The sequence below is a fragment of the Panthera pardus genome, unplaced genomic scaffold (assembly GCF_024362965.1).
Source record: "Panthera pardus isolate Hobbes unplaced genomic scaffold, ASM2436296v1 HiC_scaffold_25, whole genome shotgun sequence".
Classification (NCBI taxonomy): domain Eukaryota; kingdom Metazoa; phylum Chordata; class Mammalia; order Carnivora; family Felidae; genus Panthera; species Panthera pardus.
Window position 1 is genome coordinate 29,473,878 of NW_026526821.1, and position 22,752 is coordinate 29,496,629.

The 22,752-nt window shown below is 49.9% G+C and overlaps 2 protein-coding genes, 1 long non-coding RNA gene, 5 other non-coding genes and 1 pseudogene across 10 annotated transcripts; 7 read left to right on the top strand and 2 right to left on the bottom strand.

Annotated features, from left to right (window-relative positions):
- Positions 1–698: 698 nt before the first annotated feature.
- On the top strand, positions 699–6,050 carry NOP56 (NOP56 ribonucleoprotein). Its single transcript, XM_019462730.2, has 12 exons — positions 699–790; positions 944–1,033; positions 1,424–1,538; positions 2,094–2,255; positions 2,431–2,629; positions 2,997–3,184; positions 3,262–3,413; positions 3,591–3,691; positions 4,058–4,206; positions 4,438–4,559; positions 4,748–4,885; positions 5,592–6,050. Exons 1-12 carry the CDS (start codon positions 788–790, stop codon positions 5,964–5,966), a joined length of 1,794 nt encoding a protein of 597 aa, XP_019318275.2. The 5' UTR covers positions 699–787; the 3' UTR covers positions 5,967–6,050.
- On the top strand, positions 1,863–1,930 carry LOC128773585 (small nucleolar RNA SNORD110). The gene has a single exon (XR_008417948.1). It is a non-coding gene; the product is annotated as a small nucleolar RNA SNORD110 (small nucleolar RNA).
- Positions 2,742–2,872, top strand: LOC128773576 (small nucleolar RNA SNORA51). The gene has a single exon (XR_008417939.1). It is a non-coding gene; the product is annotated as a small nucleolar RNA SNORA51 (small nucleolar RNA).
- On the top strand, positions 3,754–3,838 carry LOC128773583 (small nucleolar RNA SNORD86). Its single transcript, XR_008417946.1, has one exon. It is a non-coding gene; the product is annotated as a small nucleolar RNA SNORD86 (small nucleolar RNA).
- Positions 4,271–4,341, top strand: LOC128773568 (small nucleolar RNA SNORD56). The gene has a single exon (XR_008417931.1). It is a non-coding gene; the product is annotated as a small nucleolar RNA SNORD56 (small nucleolar RNA).
- On the top strand, positions 4,606–4,677 carry LOC128773567 (small nucleolar RNA SNORD57). Its single transcript, XR_008417930.1, has one exon. It is a non-coding gene; the product is annotated as a small nucleolar RNA SNORD57 (small nucleolar RNA).
- A 1-nt stretch (position 6,051) lies between the features above and the next one.
- On the bottom strand, positions 6,052–11,035 carry IDH3B (isocitrate dehydrogenase (NAD(+)) 3 non-catalytic subunit beta). Of its 3 annotated transcripts, XR_002083828.2 has the most exons (13): positions 10,972–11,035; positions 10,763–10,843; positions 10,556–10,654; positions 10,335–10,455; positions 8,554–8,614; positions 8,345–8,477; positions 8,108–8,241; positions 7,911–8,013; positions 7,678–7,824; positions 7,334–7,428; positions 7,159–7,219; positions 6,296–6,499; positions 6,052–6,185 (listed from the first exon to the last, which is right to left on the bottom strand). XR_002083828.2 is itself a non-coding variant. In XM_019462734.2 (12 exons), exons 1-12 carry the CDS (start codon positions 11,005–11,007, stop codon positions 6,105–6,107), a joined length of 1,152 nt encoding a protein of 383 aa, XP_019318279.1. In that variant the 5' UTR covers positions 11,008–11,035; the 3' UTR covers positions 6,052–6,104. The 3 variants fall into 3 exon arrangements, 2 of the variants coding, with proteins under 2 accessions (XP_019318279.1, XP_019318278.1); XM_019462734.2 differs by lacking the exon at positions 6,296–6,499; XM_019462733.2 differs by having other exon boundaries at positions 6,052–6,499.
- Positions 11,036–13,331: 2,296 nt separating this feature from the next.
- On the top strand, positions 13,332–22,177 carry LOC109274796 (uncharacterized). The gene is made up of 3 exons (XR_002083826.2): positions 13,332–13,645; positions 14,097–14,277; positions 22,078–22,177. It is a non-coding gene; the product is annotated as an uncharacterized LOC109274796 (long non-coding RNA).
- Positions 17,809–22,223, bottom strand: LOC109274794 (isoleucine--tRNA ligase, cytoplasmic-like; annotated as a pseudogene).
- Between the last annotated feature and the right edge of the window lie 529 nt (positions 22,224–22,752).

Here is a 22,752-nt window from a genome sequence, read left to right on the forward strand (position 1 = left end):
GGAAGCAGCTCCCATTTACCTGGAACTGGGCGTTCAACGGGGCGAGCAACACGTGGCCCTACCAAAGGAACTGGTTCTGCTTCAGCAGGGGAACCAGAAGCCGACCAAGGAACAGGTGAGACTGTCGTTCGTTTCTACTGTATCGCCTGCCACCCTCATTTTTTAAAGTAATAAACAAAATACAACCGAAAAGCTCGAAGCGGGCCACGAAAAGCCGTTTCCTCCGGGTCTGCGCCATCGCGCCCCAGGCCCCGCTTCCATCCGCGGGAGCAGTGTGGTCCCCGAGTGGGAGGCGGGGACGAAGGGGTCCCGGGAGGCGTGGGGAGCAGGGAGGGGTCCGGGGCTCTAGATCACCCGCGTTGCGGAAAGCGGGCTCGGCAACAGTTTCCGCGTGGGAATAGTCGCCGCGGCCCGCACGGGACCTCCCGCCCGGTCTCTGCCGAGCTCTGCATCCACAATTCCTACGATGAAGACCTGGGGCTGGAATATTATCTGGGAAAGCGCCTTCCCAAACCGCTTTGCGGCCTGCTGGCCAGGCCGCATCCCGCGCGTCCCCGGCAACCAAGCCGACCCGCGCCGCAGCGGAGGACGCAAGGCAGCCCGCGCGCTCGCGCTCCCACCTCCCGCCCTCCGGGCGGTACCACCGCGGCGCACCCCTCCGAAGGCCCTCAAAGGTATCGTCCCCGGTCTCTGATTGGCCGGCGGCGCGGAGGCGTGGCTTCCGGAGCCCGGTTCCGCGCGCCGGAGCCCACTCGCCGCATTGCGAGCCGGGCCAGGAGCGGGCGCCATGGTGAGGAGTGGTAGCGGGTGCGGGTGAGGCGAAGGCCGAGGTTTGGGCCTGAGTTCGGGCGGGAGCCCGGGCCGGGGCGGGAGTCTGCCCTGGGAGCGGGGCCGGGTGAACTCGGGAACCGCGCTGACGCTCGCGCCCCGGCTCCCGTTCCAGGTGCTGCTGCACGTGCTCTTCGAGCACGCGGTCGGCTACGCGCTGCTGGCGCTGAAGGAGGTGGAGGAGATCAGCCTGCTGCTGCCGCAAGTGAGTGGAAGCGGTGGGCTTGCCGGCCGCGCCACAGCTCCTCGGGCCGCCGGGCCCCGGCATGCACCGCGCGCTCCCACGTGGCCGGTCGCGCTTTGGGGGGTGCGCTGGGCCTGAAAGCTCCCGACTTGGTGGTGGGTGGGTGTGTGGCGGGGGGTCCTTACCTGCGTTCGTAATTAGTGTCGCGTTAGAAGCACTTGCAAGTAAGCCCCCCCACCGGGTTGCACCCCGTATGATGAAGCCGACCGGGATTCAGGGCCTATACTCGGCTCGTTTTCAAAGCGTTCGGTTGGTTCTTAAACATGCGTGCAGGGTTGAGAACCGCTGCTTTACTGCGCCCTAGAGGCAAGAGCCAGGGAAGAAAACCGCTCATCCTGTTTCTTCCCCAAGGTGGAAGAGTGCGTGCTCAACCTGGGCAAGTTCCACAATATCGTTCGTCTCGTGGCCTTTTGTCCCTTTGCCTCCTCCCAGGTTGCCTTGGAAAATGCCAACGCTGTGTCTGAAGGTGAGTCGGCCACCACCAAGTATTTTACAGAGATAAGTCGATGTTATTTCTTTGTGGGCCTTCTAGAGATAAATGCTCCATAGGTGAAATCCGGTAGGGTGGCATGGTTTGATGGTAAAGGTGGTTTTCTGGTAATTGTCGAAGTGCTTGGAAAAGGCGGTTTTGATACAGAAGAGCCAAGAAAAAAAGATTATTCCAGAAGGCACATCAGGCACTAAATGCTTATTTACACAGCGCCCTAGGGTGTGTTGAAGGCTTCAATTATATATTGCACACGCTTGCAATTGGACCTGAGTCCTGTTCCTTCCATGGTTGATGCAGGCTTTGCAGTGATGACGTGAATCTGTCAATCCCCTGAGTGCAATCATTGATGTCTCCATGTCTCTGAGCAAAGCCTGAAGCAAGGAAGGATCTAGGTGTGCCATCCCAGCATGCCCTGTGGGACCAACATAGGATAAGTCTATCACTTAATCAGCGTTTAGGGTGACAGGATCCCTTTTATGAGTTAAGCATTCTTCAGTATGTTAGTGGAAGCTCTCTGTTCTCTGCCCTGAGGTGTTGTTCACGAGGACCTCCGCCTGCTCTTGGAGACACACCTGCCGTCCAAAAAGAAGAAAGTACTCTTGGGGGTTGGAGACCCCAAGATCGGTGCTGCTATACAAGAAGAGTTAGGGTACAACTGCCAGACTGGAGGCGTGATAGCTGAGATCCTGCGAGGTGGGACTGCTATTAACATTCACTACATTCGTGGCATCTCTGAGGGGGGATCTGGAAACTTAACAGGGTGCTTAGCCTAAGGTTGCTTCTGGGAAGCCCTTCTGCTTGGCTGGTGCCCGTGGGTGCAGAGGTTGGCTTAGAACCTTCCCTTGCTCACAGTCTCGCTCTCCTCCAGGGGTTCGTCTGCACTTCCACAACCTGGTGAAGGGTCTGACAGATCTGTCTGCTTGTAAAGCCCAGTTGGGGCTGGGACACAGCTATTCCCGTGCCAAAGTTAAGTTTAACGTGAACCGGGTAGACAATATGATTATCCAATCCATTAGTCTCCTGGACCAGCTGGATAAGGACATCAATACTTTCTCCATGCGTGTCAGGTAAAGAGCCTGAGCAACCCCTGAGAAGGGGGTCTTTGGCCTGTGGTTTAACTAATTTGAATGCTGAAGTCAGGACTGGCTCCTGCCGGCAAAACTGCATGGGGTGGGGCTGAGCCTCCCGGTGCTTACCACAGGCTGTGTTCTTACACTGACTGTACAGAAAGAGGAGGCAGAGTAAATCCACCCATATACACCCCAGCCCAGGTGCTTTGCCTGGTCTGTATTGTGAATGGGGGGACATGGAGTTGACGTTTTAAATCTGACTTGTTTCCTGTTCTTCAGGCAAAGAATAGAAATGGAGAGGGTTGAGGCTATAGCTTTGAGACCTGGCAGCTGGGCAGGGAGTGACTGTGCTGGCTTTTTGCAGGGAGTGGTACGGGTATCACTTTCCTGAGCTGGTGAAGATCATCAATGACAATGCTACATACTGCCGCCTCGCTCAGTTCATTGGAAACCGAAGGGAGCTGAATGAAGACAAGCTGGAGAAGCTGGAAGAGCTGACAATGGATGGAGCCAAGGCTAAGGCTATTCTGGATGCCTCGCGGTCCTCCATGGGTCAGTACAGCTTAGTGGCCAGAATAAGTTTGGGGCTGTGAATATCTGGTCTTGCATTCACTCTTGGTGTCCCTTAGGCATGGACATATCAGCCATCGACTTGATAAACATCGAGAGCTTCTCCAGTCGTGTGGTGTCTTTGTCAGAGTACCGCCAGAGCCTACATACTTACCTGCGATCCAAGATGAGCCAAGTAGCCCCCAGCCTATCAGCGCTAATTGGGGAAGCGGTGCGTCATGGGGAACACAACATGGGGTTAAGGACTATTACAACAGAGGTCCATACTGCTGTATTTTCTGACCCATTGTTAATCTTCCCCAGTTGCACTTGATGACGGGTGAAGCGGAATTATGCAGTTGGTAGAGTGGCAATTCCAGCTTCTCTAATTCCTTGAATCCTTTTCTAGGTAGGTGCACGTCTCATTGCTCATGCTGGCAGCCTCACCAACCTGGCCAAGTATCCAGCGTCCACAGTGCAGATCCTTGGGGCTGAAAAGGCCCTGTTCAGGTACCAGTGAGGGCACCTGCCCACACACAGGTGCCACTTGCGGTGCCCACTGCTTGTTTGGGGATCACGGTGATGGCTGACCAGGGCTCCCTGACCTATACAGACCTCTGCTATGGGGTGATGGCCAGTCCTGGTGTCTGAGTGATTCCCAGGGCCCAGCAAAGGGACCAGATTTCCAGGTCAGCGACATTGGATGCCTTCCCTCTGCCTCTGGGAGCTGTGGGTTGGCATGAGGTGGGGGTGTAGAGACCCAGTCCAGCCTAAGGCTCACTTTGGAGACTGGGAGCACGGGAGGGGAGGAGCTGCCTCGGCTGGTGGGGTTGAGATTTCTGATCTTAAACTCCCCACTAAATATTCTTCTCCCAGAGCCCTGAAGACAAGGGGTAACACCCCAAAATATGGACTCATTTTCCACTCCACCTTCATTGGCCGAGCAGCTGCCAAGAACAAAGGCCGCATCTCCCGATACCTGGCAAACAAATGCAGTATTGCCTCACGAATTGATTGCTTCTCTGGTATGGGTGGGGGGGTTGGAGGAGAAGGGGCTGGGAGGAGGGGAGGCTGACTACCTAGCAGCTTCTACAATGATGGCAATATTTTTCGTCAACAGCAGTTCACCTAGTGAGTGTTGATACCTTGGGTCTGAGTGAAGCTGAGGGTAGAGGGAATACGGTGGGGAGAAGCTGGCCCTTTAGGAGCTGACAGGCTTTGTTTACCCACACGCACGCGCACACACACACATCCAGAGGTGCCCACAAGTGTATTTGGGGAGAAGCTTCGAGAGCAAGTTGAGGAGCGGCTGTCCTTCTATGAGACAGGAGAGATTCCACGAAAGAATCTGGATGTCATGAAGGAGGCGATGGTTCAGGTCAGTTTGGGCTTTGCTGGGTGGGGGGAGGACCAGAGCTGGCTGTTGGAGGTGATGAACTGGCTTAGCCTGACTTTGTAGAGTGGAGGCAAAAAAACTGATTTAATGAGCCTGATCCAGTGAAGCCGGAAAGGAGGCCTAGAGAACCTGCAGTCTTCAGGGCCTTTTCAGCACTTTTCTTTGGCCAGGCAGAGGAAGCGGCTGCTGAGATGGCCAGGAAGCTGGAGAAGCAGGAGAAGAAACGCTTGAAGAAGGAGAAGAAACGGCTGGCCGCCCTTGCCCTCGCGTCTTCGGAAAACAGCAGTAGTACCCTGGAGGAGTGTGAGGTCAGTGGGCAGGCCAACCCTCAGCCCAGGGTGAAGGCCCTGGGTATAGGGTTCTTGACAGCAGAACAGAGGATGTGCTACCTCACATCATGGTCTCAAGTCCAGGCTTTTGGACTAAAATCAGGACCTGAAACATCTCAAACTACCTCTTGATTCTATAGGAAGGAGATAGGTGCTGAGAGAACTGGCTCAGGAGCCCAGAGAGCTGGTTGTAACACACCCGGTCCCTGGGCAAGTGTTCTGTCCTCGGCTGCCTCCCAGGAGTCCTCAACCGGGGGTAGTGTAAATTCCTGCTCTGCGTGTTCTCAGACGTGTGTCCGGAGGTGGTAGCATTTCACAGTGGGGCTTGGGGCAGGGAGGTCTCCACGATGTGTGCTAGGTTAGGGTCCTCCCCAGGATTTTCATGCAGCGCCCAGTTTGTCAAGTAGTCTTTCAGGGTCCCCTTTGGAACATAGCATGATGGTTCTATTGTGTGTTTTTCTATAGCTATTTCATGGGCTTAGACAGCAACATATCCTCCTTAAGTGGGAGTCCCCTTGGGGATGGGTTTGCAGCATCTTGCCTATAGTTAGAAATCCTTTCCGAAACACTGGGCGATTTTCACACTATTCCCACCAGTTTCTCTGCCCTATTTAGTTGCTGGAATTTTCAGAGGTGCGCACATGCATACGACGGAAGATAGTTTCATGCCCATTTTTCTCTTTAGGAGATAAGTGAGAGACCCAAGAAGAAGAAAAAGCAAAAGCCCCAGGAGACTCCTCAGGAGAACGGAATGGAAGACCCATCGGTTTCTGTCTCCAAACCCAAGAAAAAGAAATCTTTTTCCAAGGAGGAGCTGGTTAGTAGTGATCTTGAAGAGACCGCTGGCAGCGGAAGTCTTCCTAAGAGGAAGAAATCTTTCCCCAAAGAGGAACCAGTTAGTGATGCCGAAGAGGCAGCAAACAGGAGCATCCCTAAGAAAAAGAGGAAATTCTCTTCCAAGGAGGAGCCACTCAGCAGTGGACCAGAAGAGGCTGTTGGCAGCAAGAGCAGCAGCTCCAAGAAAAAGAAAAAGCTCCAGAAGTTCTCCCAGGAAGATTAGAGCGGACATTTTCCCGGTGGGGCATAACCCACATGGCATTTCCCAACCCATCCCTTATATCCCAATAAAAACAAATTCACAGGAGTCTGTATATTTGTTTTATTGAACACCTTACATGGCTATGGGTGTGGATGGGACCTACTGGTGAGGCAGAGCACCAATGACCGCCTCAGTGAAGTCTTGGCAGGTGGCATAGCCACCCATGTCAGAAGTTCGAACCTGTAGGGGAGAATGGTCATCATCCCTGTGGCCTAGGCCCCATCCCCAGGCGGCCCCCTACCCCCACCTAGTAATACACAGGTCCCTAAGGAAGCCAGCCCCAGGACAACCTAGGCTCTGCCCAGATGATTATGGTCTAAAAGGTTTAAGAGCTCTTCTCTGGTCCACTGTACTGAAGGGAGGTGTAGGTAGTATGGTCCTTGTGAGGTTGGAGGGAATAAAGGGGTTTAGCCCCCGTGGGGGTGCAGGTGGCCGATGACAGACTTGATGAAGTCGGTTGTGGTACTGTAGCCGCCCATGTCTCGAGTCCGCACCTACAGCCACCACCGGCAAAAGCCGTGGGGAAGAAGAGAAGAGAGCCCATGAAGGGGGGATAGGGCAATGTGATGGGCATGGAATCCAAGAAGGAATGACAAGGCCAGAAAGAAGATGCAATGCAGCAGAATCGCAAGGAGGTGGCCAGGTTTGGAAGAGCATGGGCTCCCCCACTCCTGTCTGGGCCAGAGCCACTATCAGAGCTATGCTGCAGCCTGAGCAGGATGGGAGGGAGGCTGAGCGTGAAGTGAGATGGGAGATGCAAATCCTGGAGGACTTCAGACCACGTGGGAGGACGGAAGGCAGGGGAATGCAGATGAGGAAGGGCTTGCAGGTGTGGAGAAGCAGACACCTGTGCCTCATCCTGCCTGCTACCTCCCTCTGCTCCTCTGGCCCCCACACCCTCCCCCAGACAGCAGCCACAAAAGAGCCGATGGATGGAGCAGGAAAGAGGGCATAGCAGACAGTAACCAAGAGGCAAAGGAGACTCAGAGGATGAAACAGCCAGGAGAAGGAAGGTGAGGAACAGCCCTGAGAGCTGCAGGGGAAGATCAGAGCGCAGAAGATGTTCTGGGGACCTGGAGGGAAAGGAGGCCCCGATTCAGGTTCCCCAAAGAGGAGTGCTGAGGCCCTGAAACCCACAGCCTTTCTAACTCACCTTGCCAACTTTGATCACCTTCTTCACGGCATCTGCAATCATGTTGGAGTGATACTCAAGACTGTCAATGTAGACAGGAAGAAACTGAGATTCTCCCCACATCATCCCCCTGATTTCCCCACCTGTGCTCCCCCTTAAAACACCCAGCCTCCTGCCCCAACCCACCAACACCTACTTGAGATGCCGCAACATGTTGGAAGCTGACAGCAGCATGGCTGTGGGGTTGGCTATGTTCCTGCCCACTGCCTGGGCAAATGGGTGCCGGGCGCCCTGTGGAGAGAGGGCAGGCCAGAGTCACTAGGAGCAGAGGTTACGCAGAGGCTGAGGTCAGGGAAGGGCATTGAGGAAGAGAGCTCAGGTCAGATACCCAGGGTAGAAGCATATGGCAGTGGGGGGAAGAACACACCAGGGTCACTGAGGAGGGGGATGCATCGGAGGGCAGCTGTCAAGGGACCTGAAGTCAGAAGCCAGGCATGCAGAGAGGGCCGGGGAGCGAAGAGAAGAGGTGACCTCACGTACCGTCTCAAAGACCGCATACTCTGCGCTATAGCTCTCACCAGGGACCACACCAGCTCCCCCAACCAAGCCAGCAGCCAGATTGTCAATAATGTTCCCGTAGAGATTGGGCATCACCAGCACATCAAACTGGTAAGGATTCTGCACCAGCTAGGAGGCAAAATGGCGGCATGGAGAAGTTCTGCTCCGTGCCCATCCCGGACACTCTGAGGGTGGAGACACGGGGAGGACATTACCTGCATGCAGCAGTTGTCTATGATCATTGTCTCAAACTTGATTTTGGGGTACAGTTCAGCAACTTCCTCACAGCACTGCAGGAACAACCCATCCCCAAGTTTCCTGTCCGTGGGCCAAAGGGAACAGATTCAATCAAGAAAGTGCAAGGGGCTACCTTCTCAGGGGCTCCTATCCCATGCAAAGACATGTCCCTCACATGATGTTGGCCTTGTGAACAGCCGTGACCTTGCCCCGCCCCTTCTTGGTGGCATAGTCAAAGGCAAACTTTGCAATCCGCTGAGATTTGGTTCGGGTGACGATCTTCAAGCACTCAATCACACCCCTTGCACTCTGGATAAGAAAAGAAAAACAGCCAGGTGACCCTGAAAACAAGGGAAGGAGCCATGCCGCTCTCTCCCTTCACCCCTGCCCTCCCCAGTTTCCAGGGCCTCACCTCGTGTTCCAGTGAGCTGTACTCCCCTTCTGTCTGCTCTCGAATGATCACGAGATCTAGATTGTTGTGTCGAGTCTTGTACCCAGGAAGCGATTTCACGTGGACTACGTTGGCAAACAAGTCCAACTTACGCCTGAGGGTGGGGCAGAGCCATCAGCACTCTGCCTGGTGCCCCAGGACTCCTCTGACCCACGGCCCCCGCCACTTACCTCAGTCGCATATCGTAGGAGGCCAGTTCTCCCTTATACTCCATCGGGGTATGGATCTTTCCTGTGTAAACAAAGGGGGAGGGGGAAGGCACAGGCTAAGACCAAGGGAACCCAGATCAGTGTCCAACCCTCTCAGTGACATGATGCAACCCAGACTCTCCTCTCCCACTCCCAAATCACTGACTCTTAAATGCCTCTGGAGACAAGAAACTGATGCTTGCAGGTCTATTTGACATTTTTTCAACCAATACTTATTGAATACTGACCATGTATCAGGTACTAGGGATATCAACCAAAAAACACAATACACAATTCCTGTCCTCAAAACGTAAACAAGACATTGGGAAAGACGAATAATATGAAAGACACGATAAGTACCACAGGAGAGGTATTAATGTCGTACACAGAAGCACAGAATAGAAATTCTCTCTTGTAATATCAAGAAATTTATGAAAACAGCTGGCACTTCAGCCAAATCTTAGGTTAAGTGGGTAGAGTAGGTTGAATAGTGAGCCCACAAGAAATGTCCATGCCCTAACCCTCAGAACCTGTAAGTGTGACCTTATTTGGGAAAACGGTGTTTATAGACATAATTAAGGATCTAGAGATGAAATCATCTTGAATTACGGTGGGCCCGAAATCCAGTGTCAAGTCTTTATCCAGGAAACAAAAGAGAAACAGATACACAGACACAGTGGGAGAAACGCTGTTCGAAAAATGAGGCAGAAATTGCAGCGATGCATCTACAAGCTAAGAAACACCAAGAGCCACCAGTAGCTGGAAGAGGCAAGGAATGATTCTCCCCTAAGCCTTCAGAGGAAGCCTGGCCAACACCTTAATTTTGGGATTCTAGCCTCCAGAACTGTAAGAGAACATATTTGTTACTTTAAGACACTAACTTTCAGGTGATTTCTACAGTAGCCCTAGGAAACTATAGCAGGGTAAGTGAGGACTATTCTAACAGCATCAAAGGAAGAACATTCCGGGCAGAAGTAACAATGTAAATCAAGATAGTATTTGAAAACTAACAGTCCAGTGTGCCCCAAGCACACAACAAGTGTTATTGAAATGAGGGCAGAAAAGCTGAAAGTCAGCTTACGAAGAACTTACTCTCCCACGCTAAGGCAGGGTCTGGCAAAGCCATGTCGGTCTTTCCAAAAGAACAGATGCAGAAGACAGATTGTAGGGGCAGAACTGCAAGCCAAAAAAAACTCTAATAGGGAGATTAAAGCAAGGAAGGAGGGGGGAAGACAAAAGAAAAGAGGAAGCTAGAAATGGCATTCAAGAAACACAATTAACAAGATTTGATGACCCATGATATAGCCCCCTGACAGACTTCAAACCCTTGAAACCCTCCTGCACAGGCAGCTCACATTATCTCTCAACTCCTGGGTCCCAAACAGAAGAAACAAATGGCCACCACAAAATAGTGATGGGAGCCTGGGGGACTTAAGGTGTTAGTATGTGCCAAAAGAAACTTAAAGAACGTTTGCTCGCGTGATTTTATTTAAAAAAAAAAATTTTTTTAACGTTTTATTTATTTTTGAGACAGGGAGAGACAGAACATGAACGGGGTAGGGTCAGAGAGGGAGACACAGAATCCGAAACAGGCTCCAGGCTTCAAGCTCTCAGCACAGAGCCCGACGCGGGGCTCGAACTCACGGACCCCGAGATCATGACCTGAGCCGAAGTCGGCCGCCCAACCGACTGAGCCACCCAGGCGCCCCAACTCGCGTGATTTTAAAAGGCATATGGGTGGAATAGCAAGGGGGCACACGTACCAATGATGGCCACCTTGTTCTCCTTCATGGAACTCAACACCTGCTCCAGCTTCTCCTCAGATGCCATATTCTGCACCTCGCTCAGGTGATGCTCCTGGAACTCCACTGGGACAGAGGCAGCCTTCAGGGACAGGTCCCCAAAATCTCTGGGTCACGATGGGGTAAGTCCTTTCCAACCCGCCCCATTAGTGTGTGCTGGCTGATTCCCCGACGTCACTCACCTTGAACACCTCCTTGACAGCGTGCATCAGTTCAGGCCCCACGCCGTCGCCTGGCAGCATGGTCACGGGAAAGGCGCCCTCCACCCTCATGTCCTCAGCCTGCCAGCGGGACCATCAGAGCTACAGCTGGGGTGGGAGCACTGGTCCCGGGGAGCGGGGGACGAGGGGACAGGCGCGTGGACAGACCGGAGCCGGACTTTCCCTTACCTGGCTTCGAGAGGCGGCGTGCGCCACGGCAGAGGTACACAGGTTCCTCCATGTCCCGGAATTCGGGGCGGCGACCAGCGCCTGAGACAGAGACGCACACGCCCGTGAGGTCGGGTACGGGGGTCCCACACCCCGAATACTGCAGTGAGCCTGGTACGCACCCGCCGCACCCCCACCCGCCCCCGGCACGACCTGACCCCAGGCCTCACCCGGGTCAGCCAGCGGACACCGCTGAGAGCCGCCATGTCCTCCGCAGGAAGTCGCGGGGGAAGTGACGTCAGAAGCCCGCGCGGGCCCGACCCCGATTTCCGGTCTGTTGTAGGGCAGTGGGCGAGTCTCCATTGCCCGGACCAACGCTAGCCGCTCTCTGTTTTCCTTCTGCTCTTGACTCTTCTGCTTATCCCTTGCCGTGGAGCGTGAAGGGACACACACACTTTGCTACTTTGTTTTGGGGCTCCATATTTAATTTATGTTGAAACTAACACTAAAGGAGAATATGAGATTTCATGCTTAGGGAACGAGTGCCGGAGTTTAACGGGGTGAGAAACAATACTGAGGAATCTGTCCTTTCTTAATGTTTTTGTCTCTATGCCATGGTAACTCTTTTAAGCAATACGCACTGAACATTCCGTATGTCAGGGACTAAAAACATTAATGAACACAACACAGTCCTTGGGGGAAGGTTGTGTGTCTGGTTTCTCCGGCAGTCTCCTAGCCTGCCCAGTTACTCTGTATTAATCACATTTCCTCGTTGTTTCTTCCTATGTGGTCTTGTTCTTTGCTCTGACAGTTGTTTCCCTAAAAGTGTGTCCCAGGCCTCGACCACCCTGGGCAGAACCATTAGTTGGAGACAGAAATTATCTCAAGCATGTAAGTGGGACCAAAGGGAAATTTTGAACTGATTTTCTTAAGATTTTATTTTAAAGTAATCTCTACACCCAATGGAAGGCTCAAACTCACAACCCTCAAGATCATGAATCAAAGGCTCTACCGACTGAGCCAGGCAGGTGCTCCCAGACTGCTTTTTTTTGTGATTTTTTAATGTTTATTTGTTTTTGAGAGAGAGAGAGGGGAGGGATAGCGAGAAGGAGACACAGAATCCAAAGCAGGCTCCAGGCTGTCAGCACAGAGCCCGACAGGGGGCTCAAACCCACAAACCATGAGATTATCTGAGCTGAAGTCCCTATGCTTGACCAACTGAGCCACCCAGGTGCCCCCATATTGATTTTTTTAATTCCATTCACGTGCTGCTTTCAGATGACCTGCCTAAAAACAAAACGACACAGGAGGATTTTGCCTAAACCGATATTCTAGCAGTGTGGTTTTGGATCACCTGTCCCAAGTGGACCAGTGGTACTTGTTTTTTGTTTTTAATTTTTTTTTAACATTTATTTTTGAGAGACAGAATGAGACAGAGCACAAGTTGGGGAGGGGCGGGGGGCGGGGGGGGTGGTGAGACACAGAATCTGACGCAGGTTCCAGGCCCTGAGCTGTTAGCACAGAGCCTGACGCTGGGCTCAAACTCACAGACCGCAAGATCATGACCTGAGCCGAAGTTGGCCGCCCAACCGAGCCACCCAGGCGCCCCAGCAGCACTTGTTAAAGATGCAGACTTAGGAGTTCTACCCCAGACTTGCAGAATTTGAATCTCAAGGCCGGGGCACCAGAAAATACATTTTTAACAGGCACCCCCAGATGATACACTGAAAGTTAAATACTAGCTCTCTGTAATTTATATACTTCATCCATCAAAAAAAGGTGCAGGGCATTCTGGCAGCCGAAGGGAGGGAATGTAGTCTTCTAAATTTTTTTAAATGTTTACTTATTTTTGAGAGAGAGAGAGAGAGTGCGTGAGTGGGGAAGAGAGAAAGGGAGAAACAGAATCCAAATGAAGCAACCTCCAGACTCTGAGCTGTCAGCACAGACCCGGATGCGGAGCTCAGACCCACAAACCACAAGATCACGACCTAAGCTGAAGTCGGACACTTGACCAACTGAGCCACCCAGGTGCCCAGGGGAATGTAGTCATTCTATTCTTAGGGACCAAGTACAGGCTTTGTGCTTCCTTCTCTGCATTCCTTTAGACAGCGCAATCTCTACAGTCGTGGGATGAAAAGATTTATAGATTTTTAAAGATTAAGTAGGAGCCTTGAGCAAACGACAAGTGCTGTGTAAATATAAGGCTGTTGTAAATTTATAGTTAATATAATTAATGTACACTATTAATATAATGTACTCCTCCATCCCCATTCATATATTTCCATGAAACAAATCAAACCACAGAGCATCGCCACATTGTTCCCGTAGACTCCCTAGTCCCACCTTCCACACTGCATTGCCATCCACCACCACTTTTCTCCTCCAAATATTACTCTTTCTGATGAAGTGAGAGATTTACTTTTCTTAGAAATCTATATCCTCTTACTTGAGGAAATTTAAGGTGGAAAAGAAGAGGGATGTGCCATCTTGATCCAATCTCTGGTAATAACCTAATTTTTATCCCCCCAAAATGTTAATTTTCTTTTCTTTTCTTTTCTTTTTTAGAGGGGGGCAGAGAGAGAGGGAGAGGGAGAATCCCAAGCGTTGAGCAGGGAGCTGGATGTCGGGCTCGATCTCACAACACTGAGATCATGACCTGAGCTGAAATCAAGAGTCGGATCCTCAACCAACTGAGCCCCCCCACCCCCTCCCCCAAAATACTAATTTATCTTGAAGATAACTATGTTATTTTCATCCCTAAATTCTGCCCAGCCTGACATTCGAGCAATATCTGCTAACTGATGTGACACCCTGTAGCTACTCACAGGGTGACTCCAATTGACTCAAGCCAAGAAGATGAGACCATCATTGTCTGGAGGCCATTGCGTCTTCCCTAGGAGCTTGGTGAGTTCTCCTGGCCTTCAAGTCCCCAAGCAAGTCATCTCTCACTGATACTGCCTGACAACAGGGAAGTTTAGTCAGGACCCTTGAAAACTTCCTCAGTCAGTCTCTTGGGCAGGGGAGAGAGGTTAAACCATCTGTTTAACTGTTAAGTTAAACAAAGCATGTAGTGCGAGGCTGAGTGAATTGAATGTCAGTTTCCTAGGCCTAGAAATCCTCTAGTACGGAGGTCCTAAGCTGGGGTCCACAGAGCCTATAGGTGTCCACGAATACAAATCAGTATCATGAACTTCGATGGGGAAAATCCAAAAATCACATCTTTGTTCTTACTAACCTCCAACTGAAATTTAGCATTTCCTTTCACTATGAAGGTAGAATGAAATTTTAGTTCTACCTCTAGTACCCTTGACTTGGTTACTAATAAAGATTATATTTCACTCCGCATTTCACTTAGGCCCTGCATGGCCTAACCCCCCAGGCATCTCTCTGGCTCTTGGAGGCTCCTCTTGTCCATAGACAACCCACCAGAGAAGGGGGTAAATGTGAGCACTTAACAACTAACATCTGAAGCAGTTGGGGAAATGGACACACCCGCTGACAGAAGATCTGAACCAGGCAGCTACCACCCTGTGGAGGTGAGATGAACATGGCATGCTGGGACACAGTGAGGAGAGCAGGCATGTTTGAGGAGGTGATGTAGAGTGAGGAGTAGTGAGTGAAACTGACACAAGTCTTAGGGCTGAGAGAAATCGGAATTTATGGGCAATACCAAGGACCCTGTTGGGATGGCAATGTCAATTTATCATGGTATGGTACAATTGTGTGCGATTTCACGGAGAAAACTAATTCTTGGGTTCACCCAAAAATATTTTTTGGCCAGAGAGAAGTACAGGGGAGTTGAGGGTGTTGGCAACATGAAGTCCAGGGGGAAGAAAAGACAGAAGCTAATGGATAAGCAGGTGAGGAGAGGATCAAAGATCCCAAGATATTCTAAGAGTAGTGCTCGTGGGAGTCACTGAGCAGTAAGTTGGAAGGGAAGGAGGGATTCTCCACCAGCAATAATGAAGCAATAATGAACTGGGAATAATGAAGTCCCAGACGGGGCTGTCAGAGCGGGTGCCAGAGAGAGCTCAAGATGACTCCTACAGAAGAGGACTCGGACCCACAATTATTGGATGGGTCATCAGTGTCCCCATGGGAGTCACCCATGATAGTGTCATCAGCTGAGGCAGGGGAAGGGCGAGGATTCAGGTGCCAGAACCTTCCCCTGAGAGCGGGAGAGACCAGGACGCCAGTCATGTCAGAAATGAGAATGGTGGTGTCAGTGACCGGCAAGAACCCTCAGAAAGTAGGGCTGCTCTTTTCTGTGAGAGAAACAGAGAGAGCGAGTGGCGGAGGGGCGGAGAGAAAGGGAGGAAAGAATCCCAAGCAGGCTCGGCACTCAGCAGGAGCTCACCCGAGGGGCTTAATTTCAAGACTATGAGACCACGACCTGAGCCAAAATCAAAAGTCGGACATTCAACCAACCGAGCCACCCAGGCACTACGCTTGGATATTTTTAATTAGTAAATTATTACATTCCTTTTAAAAAATATTATAAATTATAAAGAAGGCCAGAGTTTCTTAGCACCCCAGCCACAGCCCCCAAACCACCTGCCCTATCTCCAGAGGCAGGTTCTCACCTCCTTCAAAACCTTTCTCCTGTGCATGTACAGCACCCAGAGTATATAGTATTGTTTTTAGTGGATGGGTGTGCACTTTAGAAGAACTGTCCAATAATGCACTTTTTTTCACTCAATACTATGTCTTAGAAATCTCGGGGCGCCTGGGTGGCTCAGTCAGTTAAGCGGCCGACTTCAGCTCAGGTCATGATCTCGCGGTCCGTGAGTTCAAGCCCCGCGTCAGGCTCTGTGCTGACAGCTCAGAGCTTGGAGCCTGTTTCAGATTCTGTGTCTCCCTCTCTCTGACCCTCCCCCGTTCATGCTCTGTCTCTCTCTGTCTCAAAAATAAATAAACGTTAAAAAAAAAATTTAAAGAAATCTAAGATACCATGTTTTAGAAAACAAGCAGACTCGTTTTGTTTTGCTGCACGGTATTGTATAATGTCTGTTTACTAAATTTATCGAGCCTTTCCCAAGTTGATGGATATTTCGGTGGTTTCTAGTTTGGGCCATTACCAGCAATATTGCTGCGTAGATCTGATTTTCTTGGTACGCGTGATAAACATTACAGAGTGCCCCCAAAGCATCTGTACTCATGTATGTGTTACAGGTTGTGAATATGTTCTGCCGTGATAAACAGAAAACTCATTAAACAAATAAGGGCTTGGGTTTTTTCCCCCTCATTTCTGAATTTAAGGAGTCACTGGGGTTGGTTTAACTGCTTGGTGACACCCCCTGAGGCCCCAGCTTTCTGACTTTGCAGTCTGCTAACCTTAGCGTGTTGTATGATAACCTCATCCTTGGTGCCTCATAATCACCATATGGCTGCTGCAGCTCTAGACATCACTTCTGCATTCAGCTGGGAAGGGGAAGAAAGAAGAGGCCCAGCCACATCTGCTCTTTCTAACCAGAAACGTAAAAGCTTTCCCAGAAACCCTCTCGGCAGATTTCCACTTAGGAATCACAGGTCAGAACTAGGTCCATGACCACTCTGACTGCAAGGGTGACTGGGAAAGAGGGGAAGAGGTTTGTCCTGATTGGCTTAAGCTAATTCTTCACACCTGGCTGTATTTTGCTGTCACCTGGGGAGCTGCTAAAAAATGCCTGTATTCGGATGCCACTGCCAGATGTTTGAGGTAGCAGTCTGGGATGGGGCCCCTACTGGTGTTTTTCACAAGCTCCCTGGATGATTCTAAAAGTTGACCAGAGTTGAGAACCAGTGGCTTACCTTAATCATGACCCTTCACCTGGGACTGGGCAGGTGTATCAGTTAGGATGAGATTCAGGTGCAAGGAACAATGTACAACATAATCGCAGCCCAGATAAGGGAAGGGTTTATTTCCCACTCACATAGAAGTCCGGTGACAGTGGGTTCAAGGCTGGGTTGGCTCACTGCAGTCAGAGGCTCCGACTCCATTATCTTGTTGCCCCTCCTTGGAAGGCCTCCATTCCCAAGTTCATTCAACACCTAGGACAGTTATTCTGGCAAGAAGGAGGAGAGCAGAGGCCCCCAGCCGACTAGTGACACTCCCTGAGGTGTCCACACACCATTTCTGCTCACAAGCTGTGTGACACAGAAACATGACAGTCTTTTGTCTTCAAAGCTCTGACTTCCGTTTCAAGTCCTCCCCTAAAGATGAGAAATATATTCTCCGATTCATTTCTTATCTGAGAGAAAGTTTATTGTTCTGATTTACTGAAACTTAAAATATTCCATCAAATTTTCCAAGAAAATCCAGGCAGCAGAAATATTTGGGGGCGCCTGGCTGGCTCAGTCAGTGGAGCATGTGATTTGATCTCAGGGTTGTGAGTTCAAGCCCCATGTTGGGTGTAGAGATTACTTAAAAACAAAATATTTTTAAAAATATATTCGATACTGTCCGCTTCTTCAAGAGATCTCAAATAAGTTTTTATTTTTGAGAGAGAGAGAGAGGGAGAAAGTATGTGTGGGGGGGGGGGGGAGGGGCAGAAGGAGAGAGAGAGAGAGAGAGAGAGAGAGGGAGAATCGTAAGTAGACTCCACACTAAGCATACAGCCTGATGCAGGGCTCAATCCCATGACCCTGGGATCATGACCTGAGCTGAAATCAAGGGTCGGTCACTCAACCAACTGAGCCACCCAGGTGCCCCTCAAATAGATTTTAAAAGACCAAAGAATATATACACACACACTATGCTATGCCACTGAAATCACTTCTACCTCGTACACTTGGAGAATTCGAGTATAGAAAAATCTAGTGCTGAGGTTCTGTTGTAGCCTTCCTCTCAACATGTCTGCATAGGTATTTACGGTTAAGTGTGAATATCACTCTGAGGTTCCAAGTCACTTCATGAATCAATACCATTTCAATTTCAGGCCAAAGGGAGCATATTACACATGACTGTCTTCAGTGTGCGTGTGCCTCTGTGCGTGTGTGTGTGTGTGTGTGTGTGTGTGTGTGTGTGTGTGTGTAGGGGACAGGTATGTGCCAGGATAAGGCTGCCTGAACCACACTGGTAATGAATGTTAGAAGTCTGCTGTTGTTGGTAATACAGAAACATACAGTCTTTAAGTTCAAAGTCTTCATGGGGGTTTCCTCGTAATTTTATCTGTTTAAGTCTCATTCAGAAATTTAGCTTCCTGCTCCAAAGGCCAAACACCTTGGCTACTTCGTACCAAAGACCTTGGTGGGCCAGTCCACTCTGCCCAAGGGGAGTTTCGAGCAGGAGAGTGCCACTGTTCCCATGAAGCACTCCTGCAGGCCTGTGTTCAGGAGCTGCAGGTGGATGCACTGGCGGAGAATAGCGCTCGGGCTGTCCCCCCACAGTGGGGGCAGACCCTGCTTCCACCCGAAGTGTTTTTCCAGTGACACTCTGTAAGTCGGTTTGGTTTCATATTTCTGTTTCACCATGGAAGGCAGCCAGCCCTGTATTCGTTACACCAAAAATCCTAGTAACAACACCTCAGCTTTAAAAGGTCCACCCTGCTCTCGCCTTTGGATTTTCCAGAAGCAATACTCCACCTTGCTTGCTGGCATTTGTACACATGTTAAGATGAACATGCACAAGCAGGGCCCGGTGGGGATAATCCTTGGGTGAGTGTGATTTCCGGGTCAGACCCATTTAACTGTGTTTTCCCCGGAGTAAGGACTTTATCTGATGTTGGAACTGGATATGCTTCCAAGGGAGCCTTGATGGTGGCAAGTATGAACTCCATGTGGCTTTTGATAACATTTTTCGGACACTTGCCTTCAGACTTTGCTTCATAGTAAGCTACTATTTCATCAGTTGCAACCAGATTGCACTTTTTGCCAATTTTCTGGATATGAGCCACTCCTTCATCCATGATTGACTGGTTAGGAGTGACGCCCAAAAGAACCAAAGCCTGAGCAGCCAAGTGTACAAACTGCGTCGTCCTGCCTGTTGTCTGATCAAAGGCGTACAGGAGACCAATGTCCCCTTCATTTGGTTCATGCCTTCTCCAGCAATGGTCCCCCTCTCCTGGAAGCACTCCGGCTCCTCCCCCCTCCGCTGCTTGATGGACACATCACAGCCTTGAAGGCCCCCTTCAGAGGCTTCCCCGAGGACCACGGGATCAGGATCTGCCCTGAGGCAAAACCTGTACGTGTATTTTGTCTGTGGACAGCATAACTTTTCCAACACTCAGTTCCTCAGTGATATACTTCTCCAAAGACTTGATCTCATTAAGAGCTCTTGATCCTGGGGTGCCTGAGTGGCTCAGTCAGTTGAGCATCTGACTCTTGGTTCGGGTCAAATCATGATGTCAGGGTCAGGTGGTGGGAACAGCCCCAAGTTGGGCTCTGTGCTGTGCATGGAGCCTGCATGGGATATTCTCATTCTCTCTCTCTCTCTCTCTCTCTCTCTCTCTCTCTCTCTCCCTCTCCCTCTCCCTCTCCCTCTCCCTCTCCCTCTCCCTCTCTCTCCCCCTCCCCCCCCCTTTCTCTGTCCCTCCCCCGCTTGTGATCTATCTCTAAAATAAATTGAATGAATGAATGAATAAATAAATAAATAGAAACAGCTTCTGGATGCTGACAGATAACCACAATTTTTTTCAAAAGATACTTTGTCAGAATGGTTTTGGGGTCTCGAATCACTCGCCGACATTCAATCACAGACCATATCCCAGATACTGTGCCCTCCATTTTCTTGTCAGTCAACTTCTCTCGAACATGGGGCAGCATGGGGTGGTGGATGCTGAGGGTGTCTGTGTCCTGGACAGAAACAGGGGTCAGTCAGCATCTTTAGATTCCGGTACACCAATTTAGGAAGAAAAGGTGTCTAGGGGCCATCAGTCCGTACAGAGAAATCAGGATACTAAACAAGGTCTCCAGGGGCATAACCCGGTCCTCCTCTCCATTTCCACCCTTTAGCCCTCTGTGGTTCATCCTGACATAGCAATTGGTCAGGACATCCAGAAACTTGACCAGACAAAGCATTGCAATATAGAGTGTGTAAGCTGCCATTTTGGTCTCAAAGAGCCCAATAAGCAACTAACCGCATGAAGGACAGGACCCGCCAGTGTGGGGTGTTGGCACTTTCTTTAACCGTGTTCTCATTGTAGAGGAAGTCCATTTCTTCCTCCTCCTGCAGCTTCAGGAAGTTCTGGATGAGGAAGCAATAGGTATTGTACCAAGGGAGGAGCATGTCCTTCAAGACATCATGCACCCCCTCCTCCTTAAAGCAAAGGTTTTCTGTTCTCACCACAGGGGGGTTAATCAGATACAATCTGAGGACCTAGGCACCACATTTATGGATGATTGAAAGTGGATCCAGATAATTCTTACTCCGTTTGCTCGCTTTTTGGCCTTCACTTGCCAGGATGAGCCCATTCACAATCACATTCCTAAAAGGTGGCTGTCCAAAGAGAGCAGTGGCCAGCACCACCAGAGTGTAAAACCATCCTCCATTGTATGGTCAATGTCTTCAGCAATGAAGTCTGTAGAAAATGTATCCTCAGACTCCCTCTTGTTTTCAAATGGATAATGAACTGGAGCATAGGGCATGCTGCCATTCTTAAACCAACAAACACTTCAGAGGCGCGACACAACACTTTTCACAGCAGGAAGGGATGGTCTCTCTGTGGAGATCAGAGATCTTTGCTCCCAATAGCGCTTCAAGTTCTGCCATTGATCCAACGCATGCTGCCTCCTTGAAGTCATCACTGACCCACAGTGGGATAGGGGTGCCCCAGTATCTGTTTCTGGAAATTGCCCAGTCACGTGAATCCTTCAGCCAATTTCCAAGTTGCTTTTCCCATACAAACTCTGGGACCCAGTAACACAGGTCATGGCTCCTCAGCAGCTGGTCCACCCCGGGCTCCACCCACAAGGACCAGCCAGGCACTACTTGGTACATGAGGGGAGTGTCTGACCCCCAGCAGAAAGGGTCGTGGTGAGTGAGGTTGCGGGCAACAAGAAGTCAGCCTTCTTCCTCCAGGGTCCAGATGATATTTTTATCAGCCTCCTTCACATACTGTCCTGTGAAACCTGTCACTTCCGCAGTAAAACAGCCTGAAGCATCCACAGGGCAAACAGGAGGAGAGTCTTTTTTGGTTTTTAATTTTTTTTTTCAGTTTAGGTATGTTCAGAGAGAGAAAGGGAAAGAGCACGAGTGGGGGAAGGGCAGAGAGAGGGGGGAGAGCGAGAATCCCAAGCAGGCTCCCTCCGCACTGTGAGCACTGAGCCCGATGCGGGACTCAAACTCATTAACCGTAAGATTATGACCTGTGCCAAAACCAAGAGTCAGACACTCAACTGACTGAACGCCCCAGGAGGAGAGTCTTTATGAATGATGTTGAAGTCCATGCAGACCCGATAGTCATGAGCACCGAAGTAAGGAGCCTGGCGTACCACTCCAGTGCCCTCCTCCTCCTGCATAGAGCCATCAGTAAACACAGCGAAAGCACCACCAACCTTACCCCGCACAAAATAGTCAAACAGGGGCCTGTACTTCTCGCCTTTGAGATAGGTACCGGGAAATCTTGCAAGGATCTCATGGTCACTCTCCAACTTATCAAGAGCTGATACCATGGCTTCCATTAAAATGAGTAATTTTCCCCCGAAAACATCTTTAATCTTCACGCACTGCATATCTGGATTAACGCACAGGACAAGGTTACCGGGTAATGTTCAGGAAGTGGTCGTCCAAACAACCAAGGATACGTGTTCATCTTCCTCCCGAAGGAAAGTTACAAATGTCAAAGGACCTTGGACATCCTTGTATTTCTGGTGAGACTCAATGTTGGAAAGTAGGGTGTTGCCCGCGGTTAGAGAAGGGCATGACTTTCACACCTCTATCCACAAGGCCTTTCTCATAGGGTTGTTTAAAGACCCACCAGACAGATTCTATGAATTATAGATACAGCGTTTTGTAGTCAGTGTCAAAGTCGATCCATCGGCCAAGTCTGATAACTCTGGACTTCCACTTAGTAGAATATCTCATCACAATTGCTTGGCCATGATTGTTATGCTCTACAGTCCTTGTTTTGGCTACATCCCCTGGTCCTCTGATTCCCAATATTTTATCGATATCATATTCCACAGGTAAGCCATGACTATCCCATCCAAATCTTCTTTCAACAGGAAACCCACTCTGGTGAGGATATCTGGTAACTGTATCCTTAATTGTCCCTGCAAGTATATATCCACAGTGAGGCGGTCCAGTTGCAAAAGGAAGCCCATCGTGAAATGTAAATTTTGGCCTATGTTTGATTGCTTTAAGCATGCCTGAAAACAGTTAATTTCAGAACAGTACTGCAAGATTTTCTCTTCTTCAGCAGGAAAATTCATGTTTCCTGCAACTTGCTGAGCCATTTTGTTGCTGAAGGGGCCCCGGACCAGTGCACCCCAGAAAGAGCCAAGGTGATACATTCTCCAATATTTTTGCTAATGCTATTATGGTTTTGTGCGTTTACATGGTTTAGATCATTCATTTATCTGAAATGTAGTTTTGTAAAAGGTGAAAGATAAATGCCTAACCTTATTTTTTCCAAAAATATTAGCTCATTGCCCTAGCATCATTTATGATCTTTTCTTCCAGATGGGAAATCTACCTTTATCAAACGCTACACTTGCACATATGTATTAGATCAAACCATGTGAGATCGTTGACATCGATCATCTCCCTCAGCTTTATTTTCCCAATGATCCCAGTCACTACTAGATGTCATATTACATATTTGTTTGTCTCTGTCTCTCACTTGAATGTAAGTTCAGTGAAGGCTGGAATTTTGTTATTTTTGTCAACTCCTGGCTCATAGGTATCTGCTAATCGAAATAACAAAATTTATCCTTGAACCTGTTAATATTCATGGATGAGCCTTTTAATGCTGGGCCATCCTTATATATGTTAGAAAAGCCAAGTTGGTTATGACATACTGTTCTTTAAGCACACTGCTCCCCTCTACTTACGTCTTTTGTGTCTGTGATCCTAAAAGAGCTTGGATTTCTCT

Bases quoted from the DNA above. Each gene is read 5' to 3' on its own strand.
- IDH3B (XM_019462733.2), bottom strand. From the start codon at position 11,007: ATGGCGGCTCTCAGCGGTGTCCGCTGGCTGACCCGG. The intron at 8,478-8,553 runs GTAAGTGGCGGG...CCCCACCCTCAG, and splicing joins TCCTACGATATGCGACTGAG to GCGTAAGTTGGACTTGTTTG. The intron at 8,242-8,344 runs GTGAGGCCCTGG...TTTCTTATCCAG, and splicing joins ACAGCTCACTGGAACACGAG to AGTGCAAGGGGTGTGATTGA.
- NOP56 (XM_019462730.2), top strand. The intron at 3,692-4,057 runs GTACCAGTGAGG...TTCTTCTCCCAG, and splicing joins GCTGAAAAGGCCCTGTTCAG to AGCCCTGAAGACAAGGGGTA. The intron at 4,886-5,591 runs GTCAGTGGGCAG...TTTTCTCTTTAG, and splicing joins GTACCCTGGAGGAGTGTGAG to GAGATAAGTGAGAGACCCAA.